At 46.0% G+C, this 24,123-nt stretch overlaps 1 protein-coding gene across 3 annotated transcripts in view; it reads right to left on the bottom strand.

Moving 5' to 3' along the window:
* Positions 1-8,056: 8,056 nt before the first annotated feature.
* Positions 8,057-24,123, bottom strand: part of TMEM132C (transmembrane protein 132C) — a 476,658-nt gene continuing 460,591 nt past the window's right edge. For all 3 annotated transcript variants that reach the window (XM_075898467.1, XM_075898466.1, XM_075898468.1), the window contains one exon: positions 8,057-11,406. In XM_075898467.1, the coding sequence (XP_075754582.1) occupies positions 10,207-11,406 (1,200 nt within the window). In that variant the 3' untranslated portion in view covers positions 8,057-10,206. The remainder of the gene's footprint in view (positions 11,407-24,123) is intronic.

Here is a 24,123-nt window from a genome sequence, read left to right on the forward strand (position 1 = left end):
TTATAGATTTCCTTGTCTGGGGAGCCAGGCATGTTGCCAAAGGTAGCACTCAGAGCAGCAGTCCCCGCCCGATCCAAGCACCCTCGGAACTGCAGAGTGGCAAAGCTTCAGAAATGTAAATTGCGACATTTGACCCAATGTGAATTTCTCAGATAAATGATATTTCACAGCCTGGCAGTTTCCTCCCTGCCGAGATGAGCATTTACGCTGCTCTGACAGAAATGGCTTTTGATGGAGTTTTTGGTCAGCAGAAGATAAATTGAAAAATTTCAGCATCTGCATCAGTCTCTAAAGCCCAATGTGCCACTGTGTGAGAAAAATGGGACGTGATGGCAAGGCTGCTCTTTCATTTTTTTTTTGTCTTCTCATCCCTGCTCTTTAAATAAAGTTTTCCCTCCTGATAGATACCACAGAGACACTCTGGGACAGCCACAAGATACTGGGCATGATATAGGAAGTGCTGAGTCAAAGTCTGTGACCTATTTTATACAGACCAAACTAGATCATCAGATTAGTTGTCCCTTCTGACTCTAAAATGTAAGAACCACCTTGACTGGCAAAGAGCAGGGTCCCTTAGAGAAGAGACAAAATTCCCCAAAGCCATCACAGCCTCTTTATTGCACGGTAGGCTAAGGGGCATATCCTACCTCTCTGACTCACATGAACAGCCCCTTGATTTTAATGAGACTGTCCATACATACGAGTGAGGGCTACAGAGAAGTCTAATTCTGCAAAAGGCTTGGTGCCATTAACTCACAGTGACTTCAATGGGAGCTCAGGACTCTCAGCACTCACCTTCTCATCTATGAGAAAGGGATTAGCAGGATTGGCTACTAAGCCAATTGAAGTCATGGGACAGATTCCTACTGACTTTACTGAGCTTTGAATCTGGTCCTTCCCCATTATGTCCATGGCAAAGCTCCCAGGGTATGTCTACACTACAACGTTAATTCCAACTAACTTAGTTCGAATTAGTTAATTCGAACTAAGCTAATTCGAACTAATGGATCCAGACTAAAAAACTAGTTCGAATTAGCGTTTTGCTAATTCGAACTAGCATGTCCACATTAAGTGGACCCTGAAGCGGGGTTAAGGATGACCGGAAGCGGTGCCAGCAGGGCATCAGAGGAGGACTTAGAGCGTGGAGATGCTGTCTCAGGCTAGCCGAGGACTGTGCTTAAAGGGACCCGACCCCCACCCCGGACAGACAGTTCTCAGGGGTGCCCCGCTTGCAAAGCAGTCCTGGCTTGGAGTGCCCGGAGTGCCCACACTGGGCACCTCACACCACTCAGCCATCAGCCCGGCTCCACTTGCCGCAGGCTGCCATCTGGGGAGAGGGGGCAATTGGGAGGCTGCAGGAGAGCTTCCACCCCCAGAAGCCCGCAGAGCCAGCCCAGTCCTCCCCATCGGAGGCTCGTGCCCCATTCCTCCCTCACCTCCTTCCACTTACCCTTCCCTAATAACAAAATAAACAAAAATAAACAAAATAAAGGACAATTGTGTTCAAAAATGGAATCTGTCTTTATTGAACAAAACTGGGGGAGACTGGGAAAAGGAGGTGGGAGAGGAGAAGAGAGAGACTGGGAGAGGGGAGGGCAACTAAAATGATCAGGGGTTGGGAACAGGTCCCATATGAAGAGAGGCTAAAGAGACTGGGACTTTTCAGCTTAGACAAGAGGAGACGGAGGGGGGACAGGATAGAGGTCTCTAAAAGCAGGAGTTGGGTGGAGAGGGTGCATACATAAAAGTTCTTCATTAGTTCCCATAATCTCTCATAAAGAAGGACTAGAGGACACCAAAGGAAAGGAATGGGTAGCAGGCTTCAAACTAACAGAAAGTTGTTCTTCACAAAGCAAAGAGTCAACCTGTGGAACTCCTTGCTGCAGGAGGCTGTGAAGGCTAGAACTAGAACAGAGTTGAAAGGGAAGTGAGATCAAGTCATGGAGGTTGGGTCCATGGAGTGGTATTAGCCAGGGGGTAGGAGTGGTGTCCCTGCCCAAGGTTTGTGGAAGGCTGGAGAGGGACGGCACAAGACAAATGGCTTGGTCACTGTCTTCGGTCCATCCCCTCCAGGGTCCCTAGGGTTGGCCGCTGTCGGCAGACAGGCTACTGGGCTAGATGGACCTTTGGTCTGACCCAGGACGGCCATTGTAAGCTCAGGGCTCAGGGTCGGAGGTCTCAGTGGACCCCCTTGATTTTCATGCACACCTGCTCCTGGGTGGCCAGGCTGGCAGCTCTCCTGCCCTAGACGGCCACTTTCCTGTGCCTAGTGCGGAGGTCGTGGATGAGGTCCACGATCTCTGCACTAGACCAGGCGGCCGCCCGCCTCTTGCGGCCCCGGGCAGGCTCCTGGGAGCCACCAGCCTGGTCCCGGGAAGAGGGGGAGGGCTGGGGGGCATCGGGTGGGTGGCTCGATCCGTGCCAGTTGCAGGGTCTGCTGGCTGGGTGCTGGCAGGCTTGCACCTGGCACGGGCACCTTAGCCAGCCCGTGCCCCTTTAAGGGGGGCCGGGAGGGGGGCAGACGAGTTTCCCTGGTGCTGGCCAGAGTGGCCACCAGGGAAACCTGGGGAGGGCTAGCCTCCCACTAGTTCGAATTAAGGGTCTACACAGCCCTTAATTTGAACTAGTAAGTTCGAACTAGGCTTAATCCTCGTGGAATGAGGGTTACCTAGTTCGAACTAAGCGCTCCGTTAGTTCGAATTTAATTCGAACTAACGGAGCGCTAGTGTAGCGCCTATGAAAGTTAGTTCGAACAAACGTCCATTAGTTCGAACTAACTTTGTAGTGTAGACATACCCTCACTGAGTGCAGTGGGAACAGGATTAGACCCTTGAAATCACAAGGATTCACACTACTGTCTTGTAACTGTGGGTAGACTTGAAGTTAAATGCTAAACTAGTGGCGGTGGCTGTGAAGAGCAGTGTCTGGCTCTGGGTGTGAAGCCAACAGTAGAAGTCGTGGTCCATGCAGGAATGGGAGGGTTACAAGGAGATAGGGATGTGACCCTTAGTTCTGGGAGGTGCCTCTCCGGGGAGAGAATCCTGCATCTGGCCGGAGGATTTGGAAAGAGACAGCCCTGTTGTGACTATTTCCAATAACAGCATGACAGGGGTTTGCTCCAGGCCTGCATTACACCAGCTAGACTGAAGTTTGCCCACAGTCATCTCAGATTTTAACTCTTGTGTTACCAGGACTCAGGTACTGAGGTGCTTCCTCCCTTGAACATTTGTAACAGCAGAATTGGGCAGGGATACTGTGCTGATAAATTGCCCTTGTGTACATTGCAGTAGCTTATAGCATTCACAGGGGCTGTCTGCCTTTTGCACCCACAACTCCCATGGATTCTGCGCAGATTTAGAAACAAAGGTCCAGCTCCCCATCTAGAGTCAATTAACATAACACTGTTATTCATACAAGTAATTTCAACAAAGGAACTACACTGACTATTGCCAACAGAGGATCAGGCCCTAAAAGTGCTATTGGGGACACATTTAAAAATGGAAAAGAGAAGATTGAGGCTATGTCTAGACTCCAGATATTTTTTGAAAAAAAGTGGCCTTTTTTTGAAAAAACTTCACTTGTGTCTAGACTGTCACCATGTTCTTTCAAAATTACATCGAAAGAATGAAGGGGCCTTTTCAACAGCAGTAAACCTCATTTTACAAGGATGAATGCCTTTTGTTGAAAGATTATTTCGAAAAAGCTTCTTTCAAAAGAAGCATGTAGTCTAGACATACTCTAAGAGGGGATATGATAGCAGCTTTCAAGTACCTAAAGGGGTGTCACAAGGAGGAGAGTGAAAGGTTGTTTTCCTTGGCCTTTGATAATAGGTCAAGAGGCAATGGGATTAAACTGCAGCAAGGGAGGTTTAGGTTGAACATTAGGAAAAACTTTCTAACTGTCAGGGTGGTTAAACACTGGAATAAATTGCCTAGGGAGAATCTGCCTCGGGAGGAGGGTTGTGGAATCTCCATCACTGGAGATATTTAAGAGCAGGTGAGACAGACACCTGGCAGGGCTGATCTAGACGGTGCTGGGTCCTGCCGTGAGGGCTGGGGACTGAATTCAATAACCTCTCAGGGTACCTTCCAGTTCTAGTGTTCTATGATTAAATAGGTGCCTGAAGTGAATTTTATGCCTTTGATTTACTGATTATGCTTATGCTCCAGAAGCTAAACCAGAGGTTCTTCACCTGTTCCATGCCATGACTCCCTATAAAAGCAGACATGCTTCCCTTTGTTCCCTGTACATCTCATTTGAAGCAGAGCCACTATTCCCCACAGGCTGTGAACTCACGAGCTAAGAGCAGCTAGCAGTGACTGTGCGAGGTTGTCATAAAACATTCTGATGCTGCTGAGGTTGGAAAAATAACATCCTGTTTGCTCCAGGAGAATGGCTGTGTTGCATGCTCCAGCCAAGCGCTCTATTCCAGTGCTGCTACTTTGTCACTCCATCAAGTGGCAAATAAAGAGGAGGATTAAGAAGAGGGAAAAATAAAAGCTGGGAATGTGTTGTTTATTGGTGCTCCCCTCAGCAGTGCCTCTGCCACAGCTGAAGTAGTTGGATTCAGTGACCTTTTGTTGCAAAACTCCAGGCTTTAATTTAAATTCCCACAAATAATTAGCACAATTGCCTAGTCCCGGTGCTTCTCATTGGTCTGTGATGTCCTGGACTCAGGGACCGCTGTACGTTCAATACTGACTGGGAACTGTGTGGAGCAAAGTGTTGCCCGTATGGCTTTGTCCTGATATAGTAAAAGCATTCCCATTGGTGAAACAAGCTAGAACTGTAAAAGCAAAGTGTTGCCCATATGGCTATATCCACTCTCAGAGCTTCTCCTGGACCAGCTATGTTGGTTTGAGATTCCACCTCTACAAAGACTGGCATAGCTATGGTGGCAGATGTCTATAGTGTAGACACAGCTTTCTGTACAGGAATAGATAGTGAGGGGTAAACCACCTGCATGATGAGTTGTGCAGCCAGTGCCATTGTGCTCTGTGGGGTAATATGCCACTTCCCTAGGAATAGCAAAGGTATACCTTAGTGCAACAGACTGGGGTTTTCAGCATCATTCTCATTGACTGCCAATGAGATTTGGGAGCCTAACTCCCTTTGTAACTCTCACCTGACTGTTGCCTGTATAGGCATGCTTGAGCTAGCTTTGATTCACTATTGTGGGTACCAATACCAGTGGACTACAGTGAAGTCTCTACAGCCCCTGGTACTTAACAGGCACCTGGTAATTGCCTAGCTCACCCTGAAGTCCACCCTGCCAAACTTGTCTCAGCATCTGATCTAGGGGGACCAGGTGTCCCAATTTTTTTTAGGGATATCCCTGATAATTTAGGGATAGCCCTGCCTTCCCCCCTATTTTCACACTTGCTATCTGGTCACTTCAACTTCATTGTACCACAACTCCTTCATGACAACAAATACTATGACATGACCCCGGGTGGGTGGAAGCAGCAGCCTGAATCCTGCTGCCCAGGGGGAGAGCCAAAATCAAAGCATGAGCCCTTGAACCCTGGGGCTCTAGCATGAGCACCGCCACCCAGGGCTGAACGCAGGGTGAAACCAAGGCCTGTCATCCTGCAATTCAAAGAGGCCTGGGGCTCCTGGCTGTATGTCACCCCCAAAACACCACGATGCATGTTCCAGGCAGCACTAAGTGCTGTGGGTAGGGGAGTGCACTATATTCTAGGCAGCACTTAGAGCTGGCTGCCCCAGATCCTGCCTTTTTCACCTGAGGCTCTGCCCCTTCTGGGAACACGGTGTCACCTTGCCCAGGGGCCCACAGAGGCTGTCAGCTCCCCTGTGCCCAGGACTGAATCCCTTGGGCTTTTGCTTCAGCCCCAGCTGGTGTGGCTCAGGTTTTGGGTTCATCTCTAGGCCCTAGAGAGTCTAATGCCAGCCCTGGTGACCCCATTTAAAAGATTTCACAACCCACAGTTTGAGATCTGTTGCAATCTAGCTAGATTAAAACGAGCTTGGCTATGTCTACATGCACTGCAATCACACCATCAATTGCACTGCACACAGACCCTTAGAGGTTCTCTCAAGAAGGAAAGTATGGTATGTACCTGGCTCATCATCACTGAAAGCCTCTTTTTAAGAGGGCAGTAATTAGCACACTAGCCCAGGAGAAGCCAGAAATATTGTTATTGATAATGGAGAGTAGATCTTTCCAGGCAGTTATTTCAGAAAAACAAGGCAAATTCCAAATCAACAGCACACGTTGAAATATACATACCCTTCAAAAATAAGGCACAGAATAGAAATACCTTGATTAGGTCAATGCATTACACCAGCGGTTCTCAAACTTTTTGGGCTCCGGAGCCCGTTACATGCATAGAAATTTATGCAGAGGCCCAGCGGTCCACTGAGTGTATGTGTTGTACCTATCGATGTTTCCAGTTTGTCAACCTCGCGGAGCCCCTGGAGATGTCTTGTGGAGCCCTGGGGCTCCGCAGAGCACAGTTTGAGAGAGACTGCATTACACAAAACCAATGGTAAGATTCTTACTGCTGATAAAAGATCTGTATGTTTCTTAAGGAATTTAAAGAAAGGTTTCTGAAATAAAAGCTGATTTTAGATGCACAGCAGTGAATGAATAGCTGCCTCAATAAAAATCTACATCGTATGTGTTAGATCTGGTTTGGAAATATTGTTTTTCATGAAAAAACAATGAGTCATCCTGTGGCACCTTAGAGACCAAGGTTTTACCCACAGTCATCTAACAGACTAACAGATTTATTAGGGCATAAGCTTTTGCCCTCATTGTTTTTGCAGATACAGACCACTGTTCCTACCCCTCTGAGACTTTTCTGATGTCTTTCATGAGAAATTCTGGGTTTTTTTTTTTCAAATTTTCTTTGAAAAATGTTTCAACTTTTTTTTAATGAAAACATGAACATTTTGAGGAATTACAATAATTTCCTTACTTAAACAGTAATCATTTTCTGACACCAACTTGTTGCGTGATAAAAATGGCTGGATTTAGCCATAAAATAATTTCTGCATTTGCCATGGGGAACATACACTCCAAGCTGTATATCCTCCAGCAGCTTGCTCTTGGTAGCCCAAAATTTCGTATGTTATTATCAGCTGGTGAAAGGTGCTATAGTAGAACAAGGTGTTATCTTTCTTACACAACCTCCTGCTCTGCTCCTGTCAAATCACAGATGGCAAACTGGGTCAGAGTGACTGAGAAACAACCAAGTGCTACAGAGAACAAGGCCAGTGTTTGAGTAGGTGGCCCTATTTTCTCAAGCCAGTACTGAACCAACAACCCAGGAGATAACAGGGCACACAACTTTACTGGAGCTGCCATCTATCACAGGAGACATAAATCAGTGTGCCTGCCTAGTTCAGATCATTAACAATCCTTTAGCACTTCATTGCAAATGTACTGGCTAAATTTCTGCCTATGTTCTGCCAGGATTTTCAATAGGTATCATTCTTCTTGTCCTTAACTGTTGTGCTGGATGGTTCTGTGGTATTTCACCCCAGAGGTGGCTGCATTTCATAGATAGGATTCAGAGATATTGTGTGTGTGTGTGTGTGTATAATATATTTTGCCTAGCTTGTAGAGTGCTTTGGGTTCCTTTGGGATAAAAGGTGCTTTGTAAACATCAGTTATTAATCATTGCAGCATATCTACATCCAAGTATTCACCCCAGTAGCATCACAATTACTTATAACCGGCTGCAAATAAAGCTGTACATGTCAGATGCAAGATTTCTGGAGTGGGTCATGGTGATGATGAAGATGAATATGATTAACAAGGACACTGTCAGCCTACTGTCCTTTCCTGCTGTCTGTTCATCATCATCACCACAAACTGAGTGGGGAAATGGCAGTGGGTTACAACAAAAGGGTCAGAGATAGAAGTAAAATCTCTACACTCTTCGATTCTCTTTTCAGAAAGCAGTTTGTACATTTTCTCTGCAATTAGGCCAGGGGAAGGTAAAACTGTTTTGTTTTTGGTCTTTTTTTTTTTGGTTTGTTTTTTATTTAAAAAAAAAAAAGAAGAGAAAATGACCCCCTCAAAGACGTGTTAACTTGTCAAGCCATGTAAAGCATTTTAATTACAATTTGTATACGATGTATAAATAAATATTACATTCTTTCAGTCTACAATGCATACTAGGCATAACTTGTTAAAACATCCTTCTATGTTATTGAGTGGCAGGGTCCATTTTGTCCAAGTAAAGAAAACAAAATAAAAAGAAACCTACTGAGTTTAGTAATTAAAAAAATAAAATAAAATAGATGTGGTGGGATCAACAGATAAAGACAGGGTTGACAAACAATATAAGTGCTCTCTGCTAGCAGTCAAGACGTAATATTGCTTTCCAAAAAGATTTGACATGAAGATTTCTTTTGACTTATGAAAAGGTTTTCTGAGTCTGACTTCCCCCCAACATTTAGATTCCGAGCCATATCCTTGTTTGATGGAAACTGACATTGAAATCACTGGAACTGCCCCATGTAGCTCTGCCTTTATCTCCCATTTGTTTCTGAGGCATTACTAAACTTCTATTTGTTATTAAAAACAACTGATTTTCAATGTAACAGATTGTCCTGTTTGTGCTAGTCCAATAGAAACAAATGAAAATAAAGTAGACCACGATATCGCTTGATCCTTGGTCATTTGAATTTCTCTTTCTCCAAACTATTATTATTCATCTAAAAACCCAGCTCCCATAACATAAGGAAATAAAATGGGCTTGGGACAAACTGCTTTTCTGTTTGCATGTACATCTTTCACACATCCCTTCCCCATCCCCCATGAGAACTAGTGGCATTTAGTAGATGATCAGAGGAAAATACAGGACAAATTATGAATTCACTGACCTGGCAAAAAATAAAAATCAGGCTGTGCACATATTTGGGCTTTGGTAGTCTTGGTTTTAGCTTCAGTAAGGACTTGCTTATTTCCTCTACATGGTGGATCAATACTGCAGTAATCAATTCATTGGAGGTCAATTTATCATGTCTGTTTAGATACAACAAATCAACCTCTGAGCAATCTCTCATCAACTCCAGTACTCCACCAGGATGAGAAGAGTAGGCTGAGTCAACAGGAGAGCGTCACACTCTAGCCTAATTGTATGGAAGGCAGAGTCGTAATTAGGTATAAGTATGTCAACTTCAAAGTTGCATATTTTAGATCAACAGGAGTAAGGGCAGGGCGTGTAGTGAGGACTAGGACTATGTATGCACCATTTGGTCTGTCATATTGGTTATTATTTTAAAATGAAAATGTAGAAAACACCTTCTTTTCTTGGTGAAACATGGGAATATTGGTTGTGGACACTTAAAAACCACTAACCAACCCACAGCCAAAAGCTAAATTAAATCTTCCTCCAAAGAGAACAAGTTTCTAGCTAGCACAAAACAGCTGAGACTCATGCTTTCAGAAGAGACGCCATGCTGGAATTAGTAGTTTTTGCTAATCCTCTGAGTTCTTCACATGACAAGAAAGATAATTATTAGCTAATTTAGAAGAACAATTATTTCTTGGTTCATAAAGAACCTACTGGATTCAATTTTAAAAGAGTAATTTTAAAGAAAGCTACAGCAGGTGGAAAATAGTCCAGTTCCAAAAGAAGCCTACTAAAAAAAACCCCAACCTGCCCCCCTCCCGATCATTTCTTTCTGTTCCATATTTAACACCAGGGACAAGTATTCCCTTCAGATGAAAGAACAGAAAGCAAGTGCTTGTGTATCACTCTAAAATGTCTCTTCCTGGGTCTTACCTCCATATTTCAGATACTTTATTATAAACATAAACAAGTAACCATTTGTCTGTCTTTTCTATTAACTAACTTACTCTCCCACTTTTTAAAAATTTTTGGTACCTTGTCTGTAATATTGTTATTATTATTTTGACCCTTCAGATACATTTTCACAACCTCACTGTGCCCAGTTCATCATATTGGTCAATCTGTTTCCTTACTTTCTTATGCTATTTGTATTCCATTGACTGCCCAAACCCACAAACAGCTATTGAAGAAAAACAAACAAATGAACCCAAAGCCATGGACAGTTTGGCAAATTTCTTTCCCTGATTATAGAAACTGCCTTCTTCTTGTTGTTTTTTCCTATTGATCTCCTCCTCCTCCTTCCCCCTTTTCTGTCCCAATATATACTGTAGAACTGAAGGCAGCAAGGTGTGGTTAAACCCAGAAAACCAGTTAGGAGCTACACTTTGTCTTTGAACTTCTCCATGTAGTTTTTTATCTCTTTGGAGTCCTCAAGGTCCATATCCTGGCACACCCATTTAATATCGTCATCATTGCTACTCAGGATAGAGTTGACTGTGGGACAACCATCATCAGGAGGGATGGTGGTGAAGGTTGTGAATTTTACCCGCTTTCGTTTGGATGTGGGGGAATGCAAAGGTTCCATTTTCTGCTCTTTTCCATGCTTCCCCCCTGATTCAGCAGACCTATGGATTTGGCTCTTGATGCTCTTTTGAGTGCCACCATTGAGGAGGTGGTTACTTTCCTCGTGGCCCATCCCTCGGTCTATAATAGTTGTGTGCTCATCCTGCTGAGGTGATACATCCACTGTGTTCTCCAGCAGTTCTGCCTCATTTCCAAGCCAGACCCAATCATGGGAGTGGGTCATGGTGGTTTGCCCTTCTACTGGAACCTGCTTGTGGCGGTATTTCAGTGCAAATGTTGCACAGTTTATTAGAAAGACAAGGATTGCGAGGCAGAAGACCCCCAGAAGAGCATACATCCCAATTTCTAAATCACTAAGGCCTCTGGGTGTCTGCACTAGGTCATTCTCCTCCATGCCCCCACTGCTTTTTGGGAGGTCTACTTGAGCAGGGAAGTTGGTGAAGTCTATGGGAATGTTCTGTAGCTGGCCATCATCTGAGAGTTTGCCTCCATCCAACCTATTGTTTTTCATGACTTTGTTTTTGATCATTGACTTTGCTGTGGTGCTGATTTTCCTGATGGTACTTTCCTCTCGCTCTGCTGAAGAGCTCCCATAATATCGCCCATCCTGGCCGAACCGCTCTTGATCCAACACCTTTTGCCGCCGGTCGCTTGCATGGTTTTCAATCTCGTCAGCATCATAATCTCCGCCATTGTTGGAGTTGGCATCATTTTGGCCAAATTTCACTTTGATGTTGCTGTTGCCCATGGCCAGGATACTTTTCCTCTTGGATTTCTGGCAGGCTTCAGAGATCATCATGTCTACTTTGATCAATGTGCCCTGCCCTTCACCTTCCGCTGCCACAACAGGCCATTTCAGAGTGGTGCTCTGATGGGTTGAGACAACAGATTTGTCCAGAGATATGGTAGAAAGGGAGAAGCCCTTTGGGTCATAAATGTCTAATGGAGTAACTGAGCTGTCACTGAACTGGATCCAGATGCTTATTATGGCTTCCTAGAAGAAGAAGGAAATGGTTAAAGACAGGACTTTAAATAAAGCAGCTCAACTGATTGCATCTCATCAATCTTCCCAGCTCTGAAATGCAGCTGAAACAAAACAGGAGGCACTAGCTCTACACTACACTGAAAACAAGCTGAGTCTTGACCAATGGGGCAGAAAATTGGTCACATTTTTCATTAACAATCTCAGCAGTGTCTTTCATGGACAGGTTTTGCAAATGGAAATGTGAAATAATTGATACAGGGTGATCGTAATAACAACATACCCATTAAAAGAAACCTCATTCTTGTCACATGAAAACTGGACTAGAAAAAGAGAAACCTGTTGTTTCCCCATGCAAATATGTCACACAGAGCAGTCAAATTAAATAGGCCATAAATATTGTGGCAGGCAAGAAGAAAGATGCTCAAAGTGTCTTGAAAATGGGTCACCTGAAAAGAAACAAAAGACTTGAAAAACAGTTGTTATGTTGCATTAGAAATGTTTGTTTTCAGTTAGACACACTTTATCCTTGAAAATAATTGTTGAGCCCATTACATTTTCATGTTAGCCAAATCAGGATGGGTAGAGGGGTTCTGCTGAGATCTCTATGATAATGAAATACCAATAGCTTGGATTTAATTGGACTGTGTTTGTTTCCTGTAGGCAGTACCATTACAAGTCACCATTAGAAGCAAACAGAAAGCGAGAGGTCAAGAGGCAAAGTTGTTTTCTATTTGAGTCTTATCCAGAGGATATAGATATTTACTTTGCCATGTCTCAATAGCTTTCTTTGCAGGAGATTTGTTTATTTTCCCATTTGCTCTACGTCTAGTTTGTTTTGTTAGCATACGCACAAGCAGGCTGCTGAAATGCAACTACATGAAAATAAAGTTCTATTCTTTCCATATGTCACTGCAAATGTCCTTAATAACTTCACATGCAGGTACATCAAAACAATTGGGCTGAAAATCACCATAGGGAAAAGTATCGCCGCCCTTCTAATGTCCAATCATAATACAAATTTACAACCCAATATTGTTTTCAATTGGTTACAATTTGTTACACTATGATTATAAACAAAGGGAATTGCTACCCTTCTAGTTAAATTTAAAGCTTTTCAGTGAAAACAGCAAGGGGCATTTAGCTGTGCAGAAGGTTGGAATGCACTGAATATTTAATTTTCCAAGTGCTATCAGAAAGCTCTTTGGGGACCAAACAAGGGAAAATATATTGTGGCACAAAGAGGAGAAAGTATTCGGGTGACGCAGACAAGCTTTGCATACAGTGATGAAACAGAGCCAGGGGAAAATCAGAAGCTGTAGCAACGGTGAGAAGTGCAAGGAAGAATGGGAAATTAAATGATCTTTCATGAAACAAGCCTCAGAGAGTTGAACATATTAGTGCAAAACTACTGAGCATTACTTTTAAGCTATGTCCGCACTGCCTTTGGGAGAAGGAAGGGGTTTAGACATACTCAAGCTAAACTGAATCTGGATGGTGATAGAGATGCAGCCGTGTTAGTTTGGTCTAGCTGAAACAAAAGACAGAAGTATGTAGCATTTTAAAGACTAACAAGATGGTTTATTAGGTGATGAGCTTTCGTGGACCAGACCCACTTCCTCAGATCAATATGTGGAAGAAAATCAGCACAACCATATATACCAAAGTGATACAATTAAAAAAAAAAAAGAACACATGTGAAATTGACAAATCAAATTTTAGAACAGAGTGGGGGTGAGGGAAGAAGTTTAGTGTCTGTGAGGTAATGACATAGGGGTGATAATAGAGGAAGTTTCTGTGAGGTAATGACATTAGGGGTGATCTGAGGAAGTGGGTCTGGATGGGAGTACCACCAGCAGTCAGTCTGCAGTATCACAGGCTTGGGCATCGGCTGTACTGACTGTCTGGGATAGTGATATACACTTAATGGGTCATGCTTAATGGGTACTGGTTAACCAGTATCTGGGAGCAGCCCCGTGCCCATGGTGGGTCCCGAGCAGAGGACTGCTCCAGATCCACTGGTCCCTCTTCTGGGACTGCCAGCAACCAGCTTGTGCTGGCTGGGAGCTGGCAGCTATGAGTGGGGCTGGAAGATACAGCCCCACACAAGGCTGTGTGAAAGTAGAAATAATTATACTGTAAGAGAAAGATGAATTATGCTGTAATAATTGAGTAAGTTGAAGGAATACTGTTTGTCTCTGACCAGGAAGGAGAAAAGTATGTTAATGTTGTTTGTAGGTATGCAGATCAGAGTGCTAGGCAGGTGGGTATGGGGTAACAGGAAAAGGAAACATTAGGTGTTAGGCAGAAAGCAATTGAGATAACCAGGGAGATATGGACAGGAGATTGCTGTGTGCTTGATATGGAAATGAAGATACTTGACTAGCCTCATACTAATCATGTGAAGTTTTGCCTTTCTTTTAATTTTGTTAACTTGGCTTTCTTTTGACTGTATAAATGAAGGGGTTTGAACCTTGTATGGTACTCACATTTTCTGGGTGCATTTAGCAGAGCGGCTTTGCTAATAAACAGAGCAGTCTGACAAATCTGTGAGTCCTGTCTGACTTTGACAATTTAGAGGTTCCACTGAGATGGCAACCATCTTCACTGAGGCTGTGTGATCCCTGACCATCTTGCAGGACGACCGTGGCAGCTGGCACCTGGGCATTTGGCCTGAGCGGTCCTCTGCCAGAACAGAAAGGTGCACAACCACAGCGAAGTCTATGCCATGGAACTTGTTGGTTCCCGCTCTGTTCTGGTAGGGATCCCGGGATCTAACATCAGGACTCTGGTCAGGTAATTATTTCTATGTTTTGTCCGGACTGAGGACTGTCTTGTCTCTGTGTCTATCCGTCTTCCCTGTGGTGTGAGTGAGTCTGGGAGCTGTCCCTGTCTGGGGACTGGCTGACCAAGGGGTCCTGTCCCCATGGTCTGTGTTACTGGAATCTGCACAATTGCAGCCGCACCGCGCCTTGGATAAAATCCTTGGAGTGAACGCAAGGGCAACTGAGGCAGTAGCCTGTGGGCTTCTTTTGTGTGTTGCACTGGGCACCGCTCTGACGAACCCGAACTTCCTCCTTGTGTGATTGGTGTATGAAGTCCTGCTGTATGGGTAACTAGACGTCTAAGCGGGGGCAGTTCCCTAAAGGGACCCTGGCTCAGTTTATGTATTTTAGAAAGGGTCCGGACCCCTGTAAATTTCTGGAAAAATGGTCTAGATTGATTCTGGGGGATCCCAAATCACAGTGGCCACTGTTAGGATCTTGGGACAAAGACCGAGTGGACATCTTAAAAGACAAACTTGGCCTCCCCAAAACTAAATTGGCTAGAGGAGAGGTAGATTTCTTCATGCAGTGGTGGGAAGAGGCAAATCGTAGATGGACTGAATTGAAGCTCACCTCCCTTAAAAATTCTAATTATAAGTTAAAAGCTTTATTGGAAACCTCCTCTCCCACCACCAGACCGAGCGCTTCCTTTTACTCCGTCCTCTGAGAAGACTCAGACCGGTCCCATATGGAGCTATAAACCCTGGACCCACATGGAGCTCCACTCAATTGTAAAAGGTTTTCCATAGCCCCAGGAAAACCCTACCAAATTTGCAGAGGAATTTTTGCTAGTGTGCAACACCTATGAACCATCTGAGGCAGACCTCCTGCAACTGTGTAAGCTACTTGTAACCCCTAGCAAGCATGAAAAAAAAATGGCTCACGACAGCAAATTGGCCCACCACTGAGCACCATTCTAATTTGCCAGACACTGGTCCTGACGCTGCCTACCGGAACAAATGTAAGAATCAAGCTAAGCGCCTGCATGAGGCCATGCCCCAAGTATGGACTCCAAAAACCAATTGGACGGCTATACATTGCTGAAAACAGCAACAGAGAGAAAGCCCGGGCAACTATCACACCTGACTGACTGACGGGTTTTTTTTCTGCAACATTCTGGTATACAGCGACTAGGTGAAAATGGACAGGGCGTCCTGGTGCATGCATTTATTAATGGTCTCCTACCTGCTATTAGCAGTATGTTAAAGCAAATAAGTGTTGGATGGGAGGCCAAGACCATGGACAAATTGCAAGGAGTGGCAGAACATTGCCACTGCACTCTAAAAAGGAAAGAGGAGCAGTCCTCACAAAAGTTAATGGCTCTGCAAATACAGCATTATTCAGGGCAGGGCAGACAGTACCGGGAACGGGGATGAGGTCAGAGAAGGGGTCGTGGGACTGGGTTTTTGGGATTTAGAGGTCTCAGCTCTGGTCATGTCCACCCTGCGGGAACAAGGCATTATTGTTCCGTGTTCCAGCGCCGTAACACCCCTATCCTCCCAGTCTGAAAGGCTGATGGGAAATCATGGCTGTTTGTTCAGGATCTTCGAGCCATTAACTGCATTGTCGTACCCACCTTTCCGGTAGTCCCTAACCCAGCAACTATTCTGGCTTCTATCCCGCCAGATGCAACTCATTTTACTGTTATTGATCTATGTTCTACTTTTTTTCCTGTCCCGGTTCACCCTAAGTCCCAATATCTTTTTGCCTTTTCTTACAAGGGGCAGCAGTACACATGGACCACACTTCCCTAGGGGTACACAGAAAGCCCGCCTTACTTTTCCCAAGCATTAGCCAGAGACCTCACTGACCTGGTCTTCCCCTCTGAATCCACATTGGTCCAATATGTAAATGATCTACTCCTCTGTTCCCCTTCATTATCTGTCTCAGAAACTGACTCTTTAGTGCTTTTCACTGCCCCCGGCTTAGGGTTACCTAACTACTGTAAGCCTTTTGCTCGTGGCAGAAAAGAGTAATCTGGTTGTGCACTTGGGGTTCTTACTCAGGAGCATGGTGACAAAAATCATCCAGTGACTTATTTCTCTGTCACCTTGGATCCTGTTGCCCAGGGTTTACCCCCCTGCCTGCGTGCTGTGGCTGCTGCAGCACGCCTAGTCAAAATGTCTGAGTCCCTTGTCCTCTGCTCTCCTCTTTCTCTCATGGTCCCTCACTCTGTAGAAACTCTCCTGCTACAATGTAATACAGCTCACCTTTCCTCCACCCGCCTCACTAGGTATGAACTTTTACTGCTTTTGGCTTCGCATATCACCATAAAGCGCTGTTCTCAGTTGAACCCTGCCACTCTCCTTCCTCTGTCTGATGATGGTGAACCCCACGACTGCCTTGCAGCTGTCTCTGCTGTCACCGTCCCGCGCCCCGACCTTTCTGATGTCCCTCCCTCTAACTCCGACCTAGTGTTATTCACCGACGGTTCCTGTTTTTGAGACAAACAAGGTTGTCTCCTTGCAGGATATGCTGGGGTATCACTCTCTGAAACCCTAGAAGCTGCGCCGTTACCTTCTGTGACAGCGCAAGTCGCTGAACTAGTTGCCCTAACCCGCGCTTGCTTTCTAGCTGAGGGGTGCTCCACCACCATTTACACCAATTCCCGATACACTTTTGGGGTTGTACATGACTTTGGCACCCTCTGGCAAGCTCGGGGTTTCCCTACCTCTGCTGATATCTCTATCAAGAATGGCCTCTACATTGCTGCTCTCCTGGATGCAGTTTTACTCCCATCTGAATTAGCTATTGTTAAGTGCCCTGGCCACTCCACAGCAGATACTGATGTTGCTAAGGGTAATGCATTTGCTGCTTCTGCTGCTAAACATGCTGCTGCCATAGAACCTTCCCCAGATGCGTTTCTCAGTTCCCTTTCTGTTTCTGTACCACCGCCGTCCCTTTCTGACCTCACCCTGCTCCAAGACTCTGCCCCAGAAGCAGAAAAAGACTCCTGGGTTGCCCAGGGTTGCTCTCTATACCCCGATTCCCTTTGGTACTCGCCTACTGGTGCCTTTGTGGCCCACTTTTCACTCTACCCATCTCTGGCCACCCTGCTTCACGGTGTTTCACATGTCGGAAAAGAGGGGATGGTCTCTGCTGTAACTAAGGCAGGATGGCGAGCCCCACATTTCAGCTGTTTTGCAGCCCGCCACTGTGCTGCCTGTACCACTTGCCAAAGCTACAATGTTGGCAAACCTGTAAAGGTAGCTCAAGGGTTCTGGGGCCTGCCCCAAGCACCATTCTTGCACTGGCAGCTTGATTTTGTACAAATACCTAAACGTCAATGATATGAATTTATTTTGGTTATGGTATGCTTATTTTCAGGTTGGACTGAAGCCTTTCCTTGTTGCAAAGCTGATTCACCGTCTGTTGCCAAGGAACAATGGTCTCAAGTTGTGGTGGGAGAGGTCCAGGTTGGATATTAGGAAAAACTATTTCACTAGGAGGGTAGTGAAGCACTGGAATGGGTTACCTAGGGAAGTAGTGGAGTCTCCATCCCTAGAGGTGTTTAAGTCTCAGCTTGACAAAGCCCTGGCTGGGTTGATTTAGTTGAGATTGGTCCTGCCTAGAGCAGGGGGCTGGACTTGATGACCTCCTGAGGTCTCTTCCAGCTCTATGGTTCTATGATTCTATCTATGTTTGTTAAATCATATTATGCCTGCCAAAGGAATTCCTGCCACTCTGTCCAGTGACCGGGGTACACATTTTACCGGACAACTTGTTCAGCACCTGGATCGTGTATTACATGTCACACACCTGCTGCAGGCACAGTTGAAAAACGAAATGGTGTGCTAAAAAAAATAAGCGTGCAAAACAAATTTGTGACTCTACAGGGTTAAGCTGGCCAGCGGCCTTACCATTGGCCCTTATGGAAATTCGATCCACCCCATCCCAAAGACAAAAATTAAGTACTTTTGAAATTGTTATGGGGCGCTCTATGTGAACAATGGTTACCATTACTCCAGTCTCAGACTTGAACTTGACTCACAGTACACTCCTTGGCTGTGTCTACATTGGCACCCTTTTCCGGAAAAGGGATGCTAATGAGACAAGTCGGAATTGCAAATGCCGCGGGGGATTTTAAGAGGAATAAGGGATCTTCCAGAAAAGGCTTTATTTTCCGAAAGATCCCGTCTAGACTGGCGCTTTTCTCCGGCAAAGCCCAGAGCTGGAAAAAAGTGGCAGCCATGTACATGCACATGCTGCGGGGGATATTTAAATATCCCCCGCGGCATTTGCAATTCCGAAGTGTCTCATTAGCATCCCTTTTCCGGAAAAGGGGGCCAATGTAGACACAGCCCTTCAGTATTGCAAGGGACTAATGCAAGCTGTACGTCACTTCCATTCACAGGTTCGAGCTGCCTGGCCGATGGAACCCAGCTCTGATGCCTGCCTGCCTGCCACACGCTCAAGACAGGTGATTGGATCTACGTACGACACCATCATCAAACATGTCTTGGTTCCCCTGTGGAAGTGCCCACATCAGGTGCTGCTCATTACCCAGACAGCTGTTAAGCTATCCGGCATCGCAGAGTGGATACATGCTTTGCAGTGTAACAAGACACCACCCCCAGCGGACCAATCATTGCCTCAGAACCATGCAGAGTCAATTTGACTCCAGAAGAAGACTTAGAGGAACAGCCTGCAATACCTTACAACCTACGTTTGCGTAAGGGTTGCCGGAAGCAGACGATGATCAAAAGCAAGGCCCAAGAAGAAGCAGTAGCGAGTCTAGCGCCTGCTGCCTGGTGGACATAAAACCGTGACTGCAGTTCCCTCAGTTGAGGTTGTCAGAACCAAAAAGGTCTTACCTCCTACATGTGCCTTTGGCGGGGCCTGTTCCTCTGTCACTGGTGTCTTAAGGTCTTGGGAATCCACAATGACAATTCTTTTATTCACCAGCAAGTATGGATCGCTCAGACCCTTAATATCTCTAATTGCTGGGTCTGCAGCCACATTCCATCCCACTCATAAGCTGGTGTTCCTGTCTTGGCAATCCCACTTAATTCCCCAGGACTCACTGGACACTTGGGAAGCAGTGGGAATAAATGTATCTAAATGGATAAGTGTGGAGGAGGGAAAAGGTCATTGGTGTTGGGTATGTAATAGGACAGGGCTGAATCTGGGGAGGAGCAATTGTCTCCAGCATATTGTAACCAATCGTGTATAGGATTATTCAAACAAGATTGGAAAATGGCGGACCGGGTATGGGGATATGAATTTTTTCTCAACCTGGAATCAAACAGGGAAATCACTCTCATGCTCCCCCTATAGCCACCCTAGTGAGAACAGTACAATCTTTCAATGCAATGCAAATAACACCACTCCTCGTAAGGAGAATCACCGTGTGCCCTTTGGGGGATATTACTCCTCCTTTGTAGACACCTATATGGCAAATGGCTGCAACCGACCCTTCCCAGCTTCATTGGGCATCATTGGATCTGTGGGACAAAAGCCTATACCGTGTTACCAGTTAACTGGTCAGGAATGTGTTATCCCACCCAACTCTTCCCATAATTCTGAGTGTTAGAGACCTTCCCATGAGAACACCTCAATTTTAGGCAGAAAAGGAGGAACTTGTCAGATGCCCAATGGTATGTGAATCACATAAGTCCCTTAACTTGGGAAGAGGCTATTGGTGGTTCCTTTATCCCATTTGGGGGAGTAATACATCATGTAAAAAGGCTCCTGAGGTTACAAGCAGTAGTTGAAATCATGGCAAATGAAACCGGAGAAAGTTTAAGGGTCCTGGCCAAAGAAACAGGAGCGATCCGACAGATGGCCCTCCAAAACTGCCAGGCATTGGATATAGTGCTGGCAGGAAAAGGAGGGACCTGTGCTCTCATTGGAAAAGAATGTTGTGTATATATACCTGACAACACCAATGATGTAATAGATCGCGCTAGCCACTTGGAACAAATTGCATACCTTCCTCATGAAGAGCCAAGTTCCCTGTGGAAATGGCTAAGTAACTTGTCCAATTTCTCTGGCATAGGAAACTGGTTGTTTCAGTGAGCCCTGACTATCCTATTTGGAATCTTAATGATTTTTGTATGTTTTCAGTTAATCTCCTGGGGTATGTCTACACTACCACCCTAGTTCGAACTAGGGTGGTAATGTAGGCAACCGGAGTTGCAAATGAAGCCTGGGATTTGAATTTCCCGGGCTTCATTTGCATCTCGCCGATCGCCGCCATTTTTAAATGTCCGCTAGTGCGGACTCCGTGCCGCACGGCTACACACGGCACGGACTAGGTAGTTCAGACTAGGCTTCCTAGTCTCTTTCTCAAGAATGGCTAAACCATTTTGGCTGTATATATAGATTATATATCTATCTGTATCTATATATCAGTTCATAGGGACTTGTCTATCCCGAGCATGTGAAGACAGACTCCGGCGGATCGAGCAGATGAGACCTACTAGAATAGGACCAACGGTCATGAAGGTGGTTTCTGCAAGCGATGTGGTACGCTAAGAGCACGGCAAGACATGAAAGATGCCCTGGTCAACCACTGCGCCCAGCCCATCTCCAACCGTCTCGACTTTAGTCCTGCCATTGGAGTAAGATGGAATCTGGGAAGAGAGAGTGAGGCTGACTATGCGCACCTCTCCCTCACTTTAATCCAATTCACGCGCAAGTCTTGACATCTCGACATCTCCTAAGTCCTGTGGCGACGGGCGAGCGACGAAGCAGCAGGTGTGGATACACTGGGAGCTGTAGCCGCGGACCTGCACACAGGCGGCTCAGGTCTAATGGTCGTCTTCTTGCTGGTGGAAGCAACAGCTGGATTCGGCGTCTACCTGAGTGACTGAGCAGCCCTCTTTAGGATTGCACTGCTCACCTCCGTAGTAAGAGGAAGGGGCTAGAAAAGGTGCCCTAAACATTGTTTGCTTCACAGAACCCTGGCCAGCTTACCGCGGCTGGAGGGGATCCCATCTCATGCGGTCGAACAATAAAATTTCGAACAAAATGCAAGGTGACACCACTCACTATTGGCACATGGAACGCACGCACGCTTCAGGACAACCCTTCAGCAGACCGCCCAGAAAGAAGAACAGCCCTGGTCGCCAGAGAGCTCACAAGATTTAACATCGATATTGCGGCACTGTGTGAAACTCGTCTAGCAAATGAAGGTCAGCTCATGGAAACAGGAGGTGGTTACACATTCTTCTGGCGTGGACGCAGCAGTGACGAACGTCGTGAATCTGGAGTTGGCTTTGCGGTTAAGAATCATCTTGTCCGCAAACTTGCCAGTCTTCCCAAGGGCGTGAATGACCGACTCATGACACTGCATCTTCCACTACCGAGAGGAAAGCAAGCCACACTGATTAGCGCTTACGCGCCCACAATGACGAATCCGGATGAAGTAAAGGACAAGTTTTATGAAGATCTCAATGCCCTACTCTCATCCGTGAAGCGCACTGACAGGCTGATTCTACTTGGCGATTTCAACGCGAGAGTAGGATCTGATCACACTGCCTGGGATGGCGTCATTGGAAAAAATGGAATCGGTAAATGTAACAGCAATGGCCTACTATTACTGAAGACATGTGCGGCTCATGATTTGATCATCACCAATACCATCTTCCGCCTGCCCACTCGCAAAAAGACGTCCTGGATGCACCCACGCTCTAAGCACTGGCATCTCATTGATTATGTCATTGTGCGGAGGAAAGACAGACAGGATGTAAGGGTGACCAAGGCCATGCTGAGTGCTGACTGTTGGACTGACCACAGACTTATCATCTCCAAATTAAGCTTTCGCATCAAGCCAAAGAGACGTCCGCAGGGAAACAAAGCTGTGATGAAAAAGATCAATGTCAGTAGACTGAGGAACCCCAACACAGCAACTTTACTAGCAGAAGATCTTGGCAACCAACTTTTAGAGCTGCAATTAGAGGAAAATGCTGAGAAGGACTGGGAACGCTTCCGGGATATTGTGCACTCTTCTGCACTAAAGGTTCTTGGACCCTCACACAGGAAACAGCAGGACTGGTTTGATGAAAACGATGAAGAGATCAAGGCCATACTTGCTGAAAAGCATCGCCTTCACCGTGCTCACCAGAATGACCCATCGTCAACAGCTAAGAAAAATGCCTTCAACAACATTCGCAGGATCGTACAGAACAAGCTTCGTAAGATGCAGGACTCCTGGTTGAGTGCCAAAGCAGATGAAATCCAGAAGTTTTCTGATAGAAACGATGCCAAACGGTTCTACGAAGCCCTTAGATCCTTGTATGGACCTCAGCCCTCAGGGAGTTCCCCTCTACTGGACTCAGATGGTGCAACTCTCATTACTGAGAAGGCTCTGATTTTACAGCGTTGGGCTGAGCACTTCCAATCCGTACTGAACCGCCCATCTTCCATCAATAACGAGGCGATTGATAGAATGCCCCAGGCGGATATCAACCACAGCCTGGATGTCTCACCATCAGAGACTGAAACCTTACAGGCCATCAGCCAGCTGTCCAGTGGCAAGGCCCCAGGATCTGATGCGATTCCAGCGGAAGTCTATAAGGGTGGTGGTGCAGTGCTTGTCAACAAACTCACTCAGCTGTTCCAGTCCTTCTGGAATCAAGGATCTATTCCTCAGGAACTGAAAGACGCGTCTATCGTACACCTCTACAAGAGGAAAGGAAATCGACAAGTTTGCGATAATCATAGAGGAATATCACTGCTTTCCATCGCAGGTAAGATCCTTGCACGAGTGTTGCTGAATCGTCTGATTAACCACCTGGAACAGGGTTTATTACCCGAGACACAGTGCGGCTTCCGCAAAGAGCGTGGCACGGTGGATATGATCTTCGCAGCCCGACAGCTTCAAGAGAAGTGTCAAGAGCAGAATCGTGAACTGTACACCACCTTCGTGGATCTCACCAAGGCTTTTGACACTGTCAGTCGCGAAGGTCTGTGGCGCATCATGTCGAAGTTTGGGTGCCCTGACAGATTCATCTTGATGGTACGTCAGTTCCACGACGGCATGACGGCTCGTGTTTTGGATGATGGAGAAGCTTCAGAGGCCTTTCCCGTCACAAACGGCGTCAAGCAAGGGTGTGTGCTGGCACCGACCCTGTTCAGCATAATGTTTTCAGCCATGCTGTCAGACGCCTTTCAGAACAGTTCCTTGGGAATCAGACTGAGATACAGGACCGATGGGAAATTGTTTAACCTGCGAAGACTCCAGGCTGTCACCAAGATAAAAGAGACTGTGTTACGAGATCTCCTTTTTGCTGATGACTGCGCCCTGAATGCTGGATCAGAGCAGGAAATGCAAGCCAGCATGGACAAATTTGCAGCAGCATGCGACAACTTCGGCCTTCTCATCAACACAAAGAAAACCGAAGTGATGCACCAGCCAGCTCCAAAAGCTCAGCATCAAGTGCCCACCATCACAGTGAAGGGACAAAAGCTGCAAGCAGTGGACCAATTTACATATCTTGGCAGCACCCTCTCCCGCTCAGTGACAATTGACATCGAGGTCAACTGCAGAGTCGCCAAGGCAAGCTCTGCGTTCGGCAGACTGTTGACCAAAGTGTGGGACCGCCGTGGAATAAGTCTTGCTACAAAGCTTAAAGTCTATCGAGCAGTAGTGTTAACTACCCTGATGTACGCCAGTGAGACTTGGACTGTATACAGGAGGCACGCTAGGCAACTGAACCACTTCCACACGATTTGCCTCCGCAGACTTCTGAGGATCCGGTGGCAGGATAAGGTGCCAGACACAGAAGTCCTTTCTAGAGCAGGTCTGCCGTCAGTTTACACCCTGCTGATGAAAGCTCAGACACGCTGGGCAGGCCATGTTGCAAGGATGCCAGATCATCGCATCCCTAAACAGCTCTTCTATGGTGAGCTGTTTCAAGGGAAGCGATCGCACGGGGGACAAAAGAAGCGATACAAAGAT

Source organism: Pelodiscus sinensis, chromosome 15 (genome assembly GCF_049634645.1).
Source record: "Pelodiscus sinensis isolate JC-2024 chromosome 15, ASM4963464v1, whole genome shotgun sequence".
Classification (NCBI taxonomy): domain Eukaryota; kingdom Metazoa; phylum Chordata; order Testudines; family Trionychidae; genus Pelodiscus; species Pelodiscus sinensis.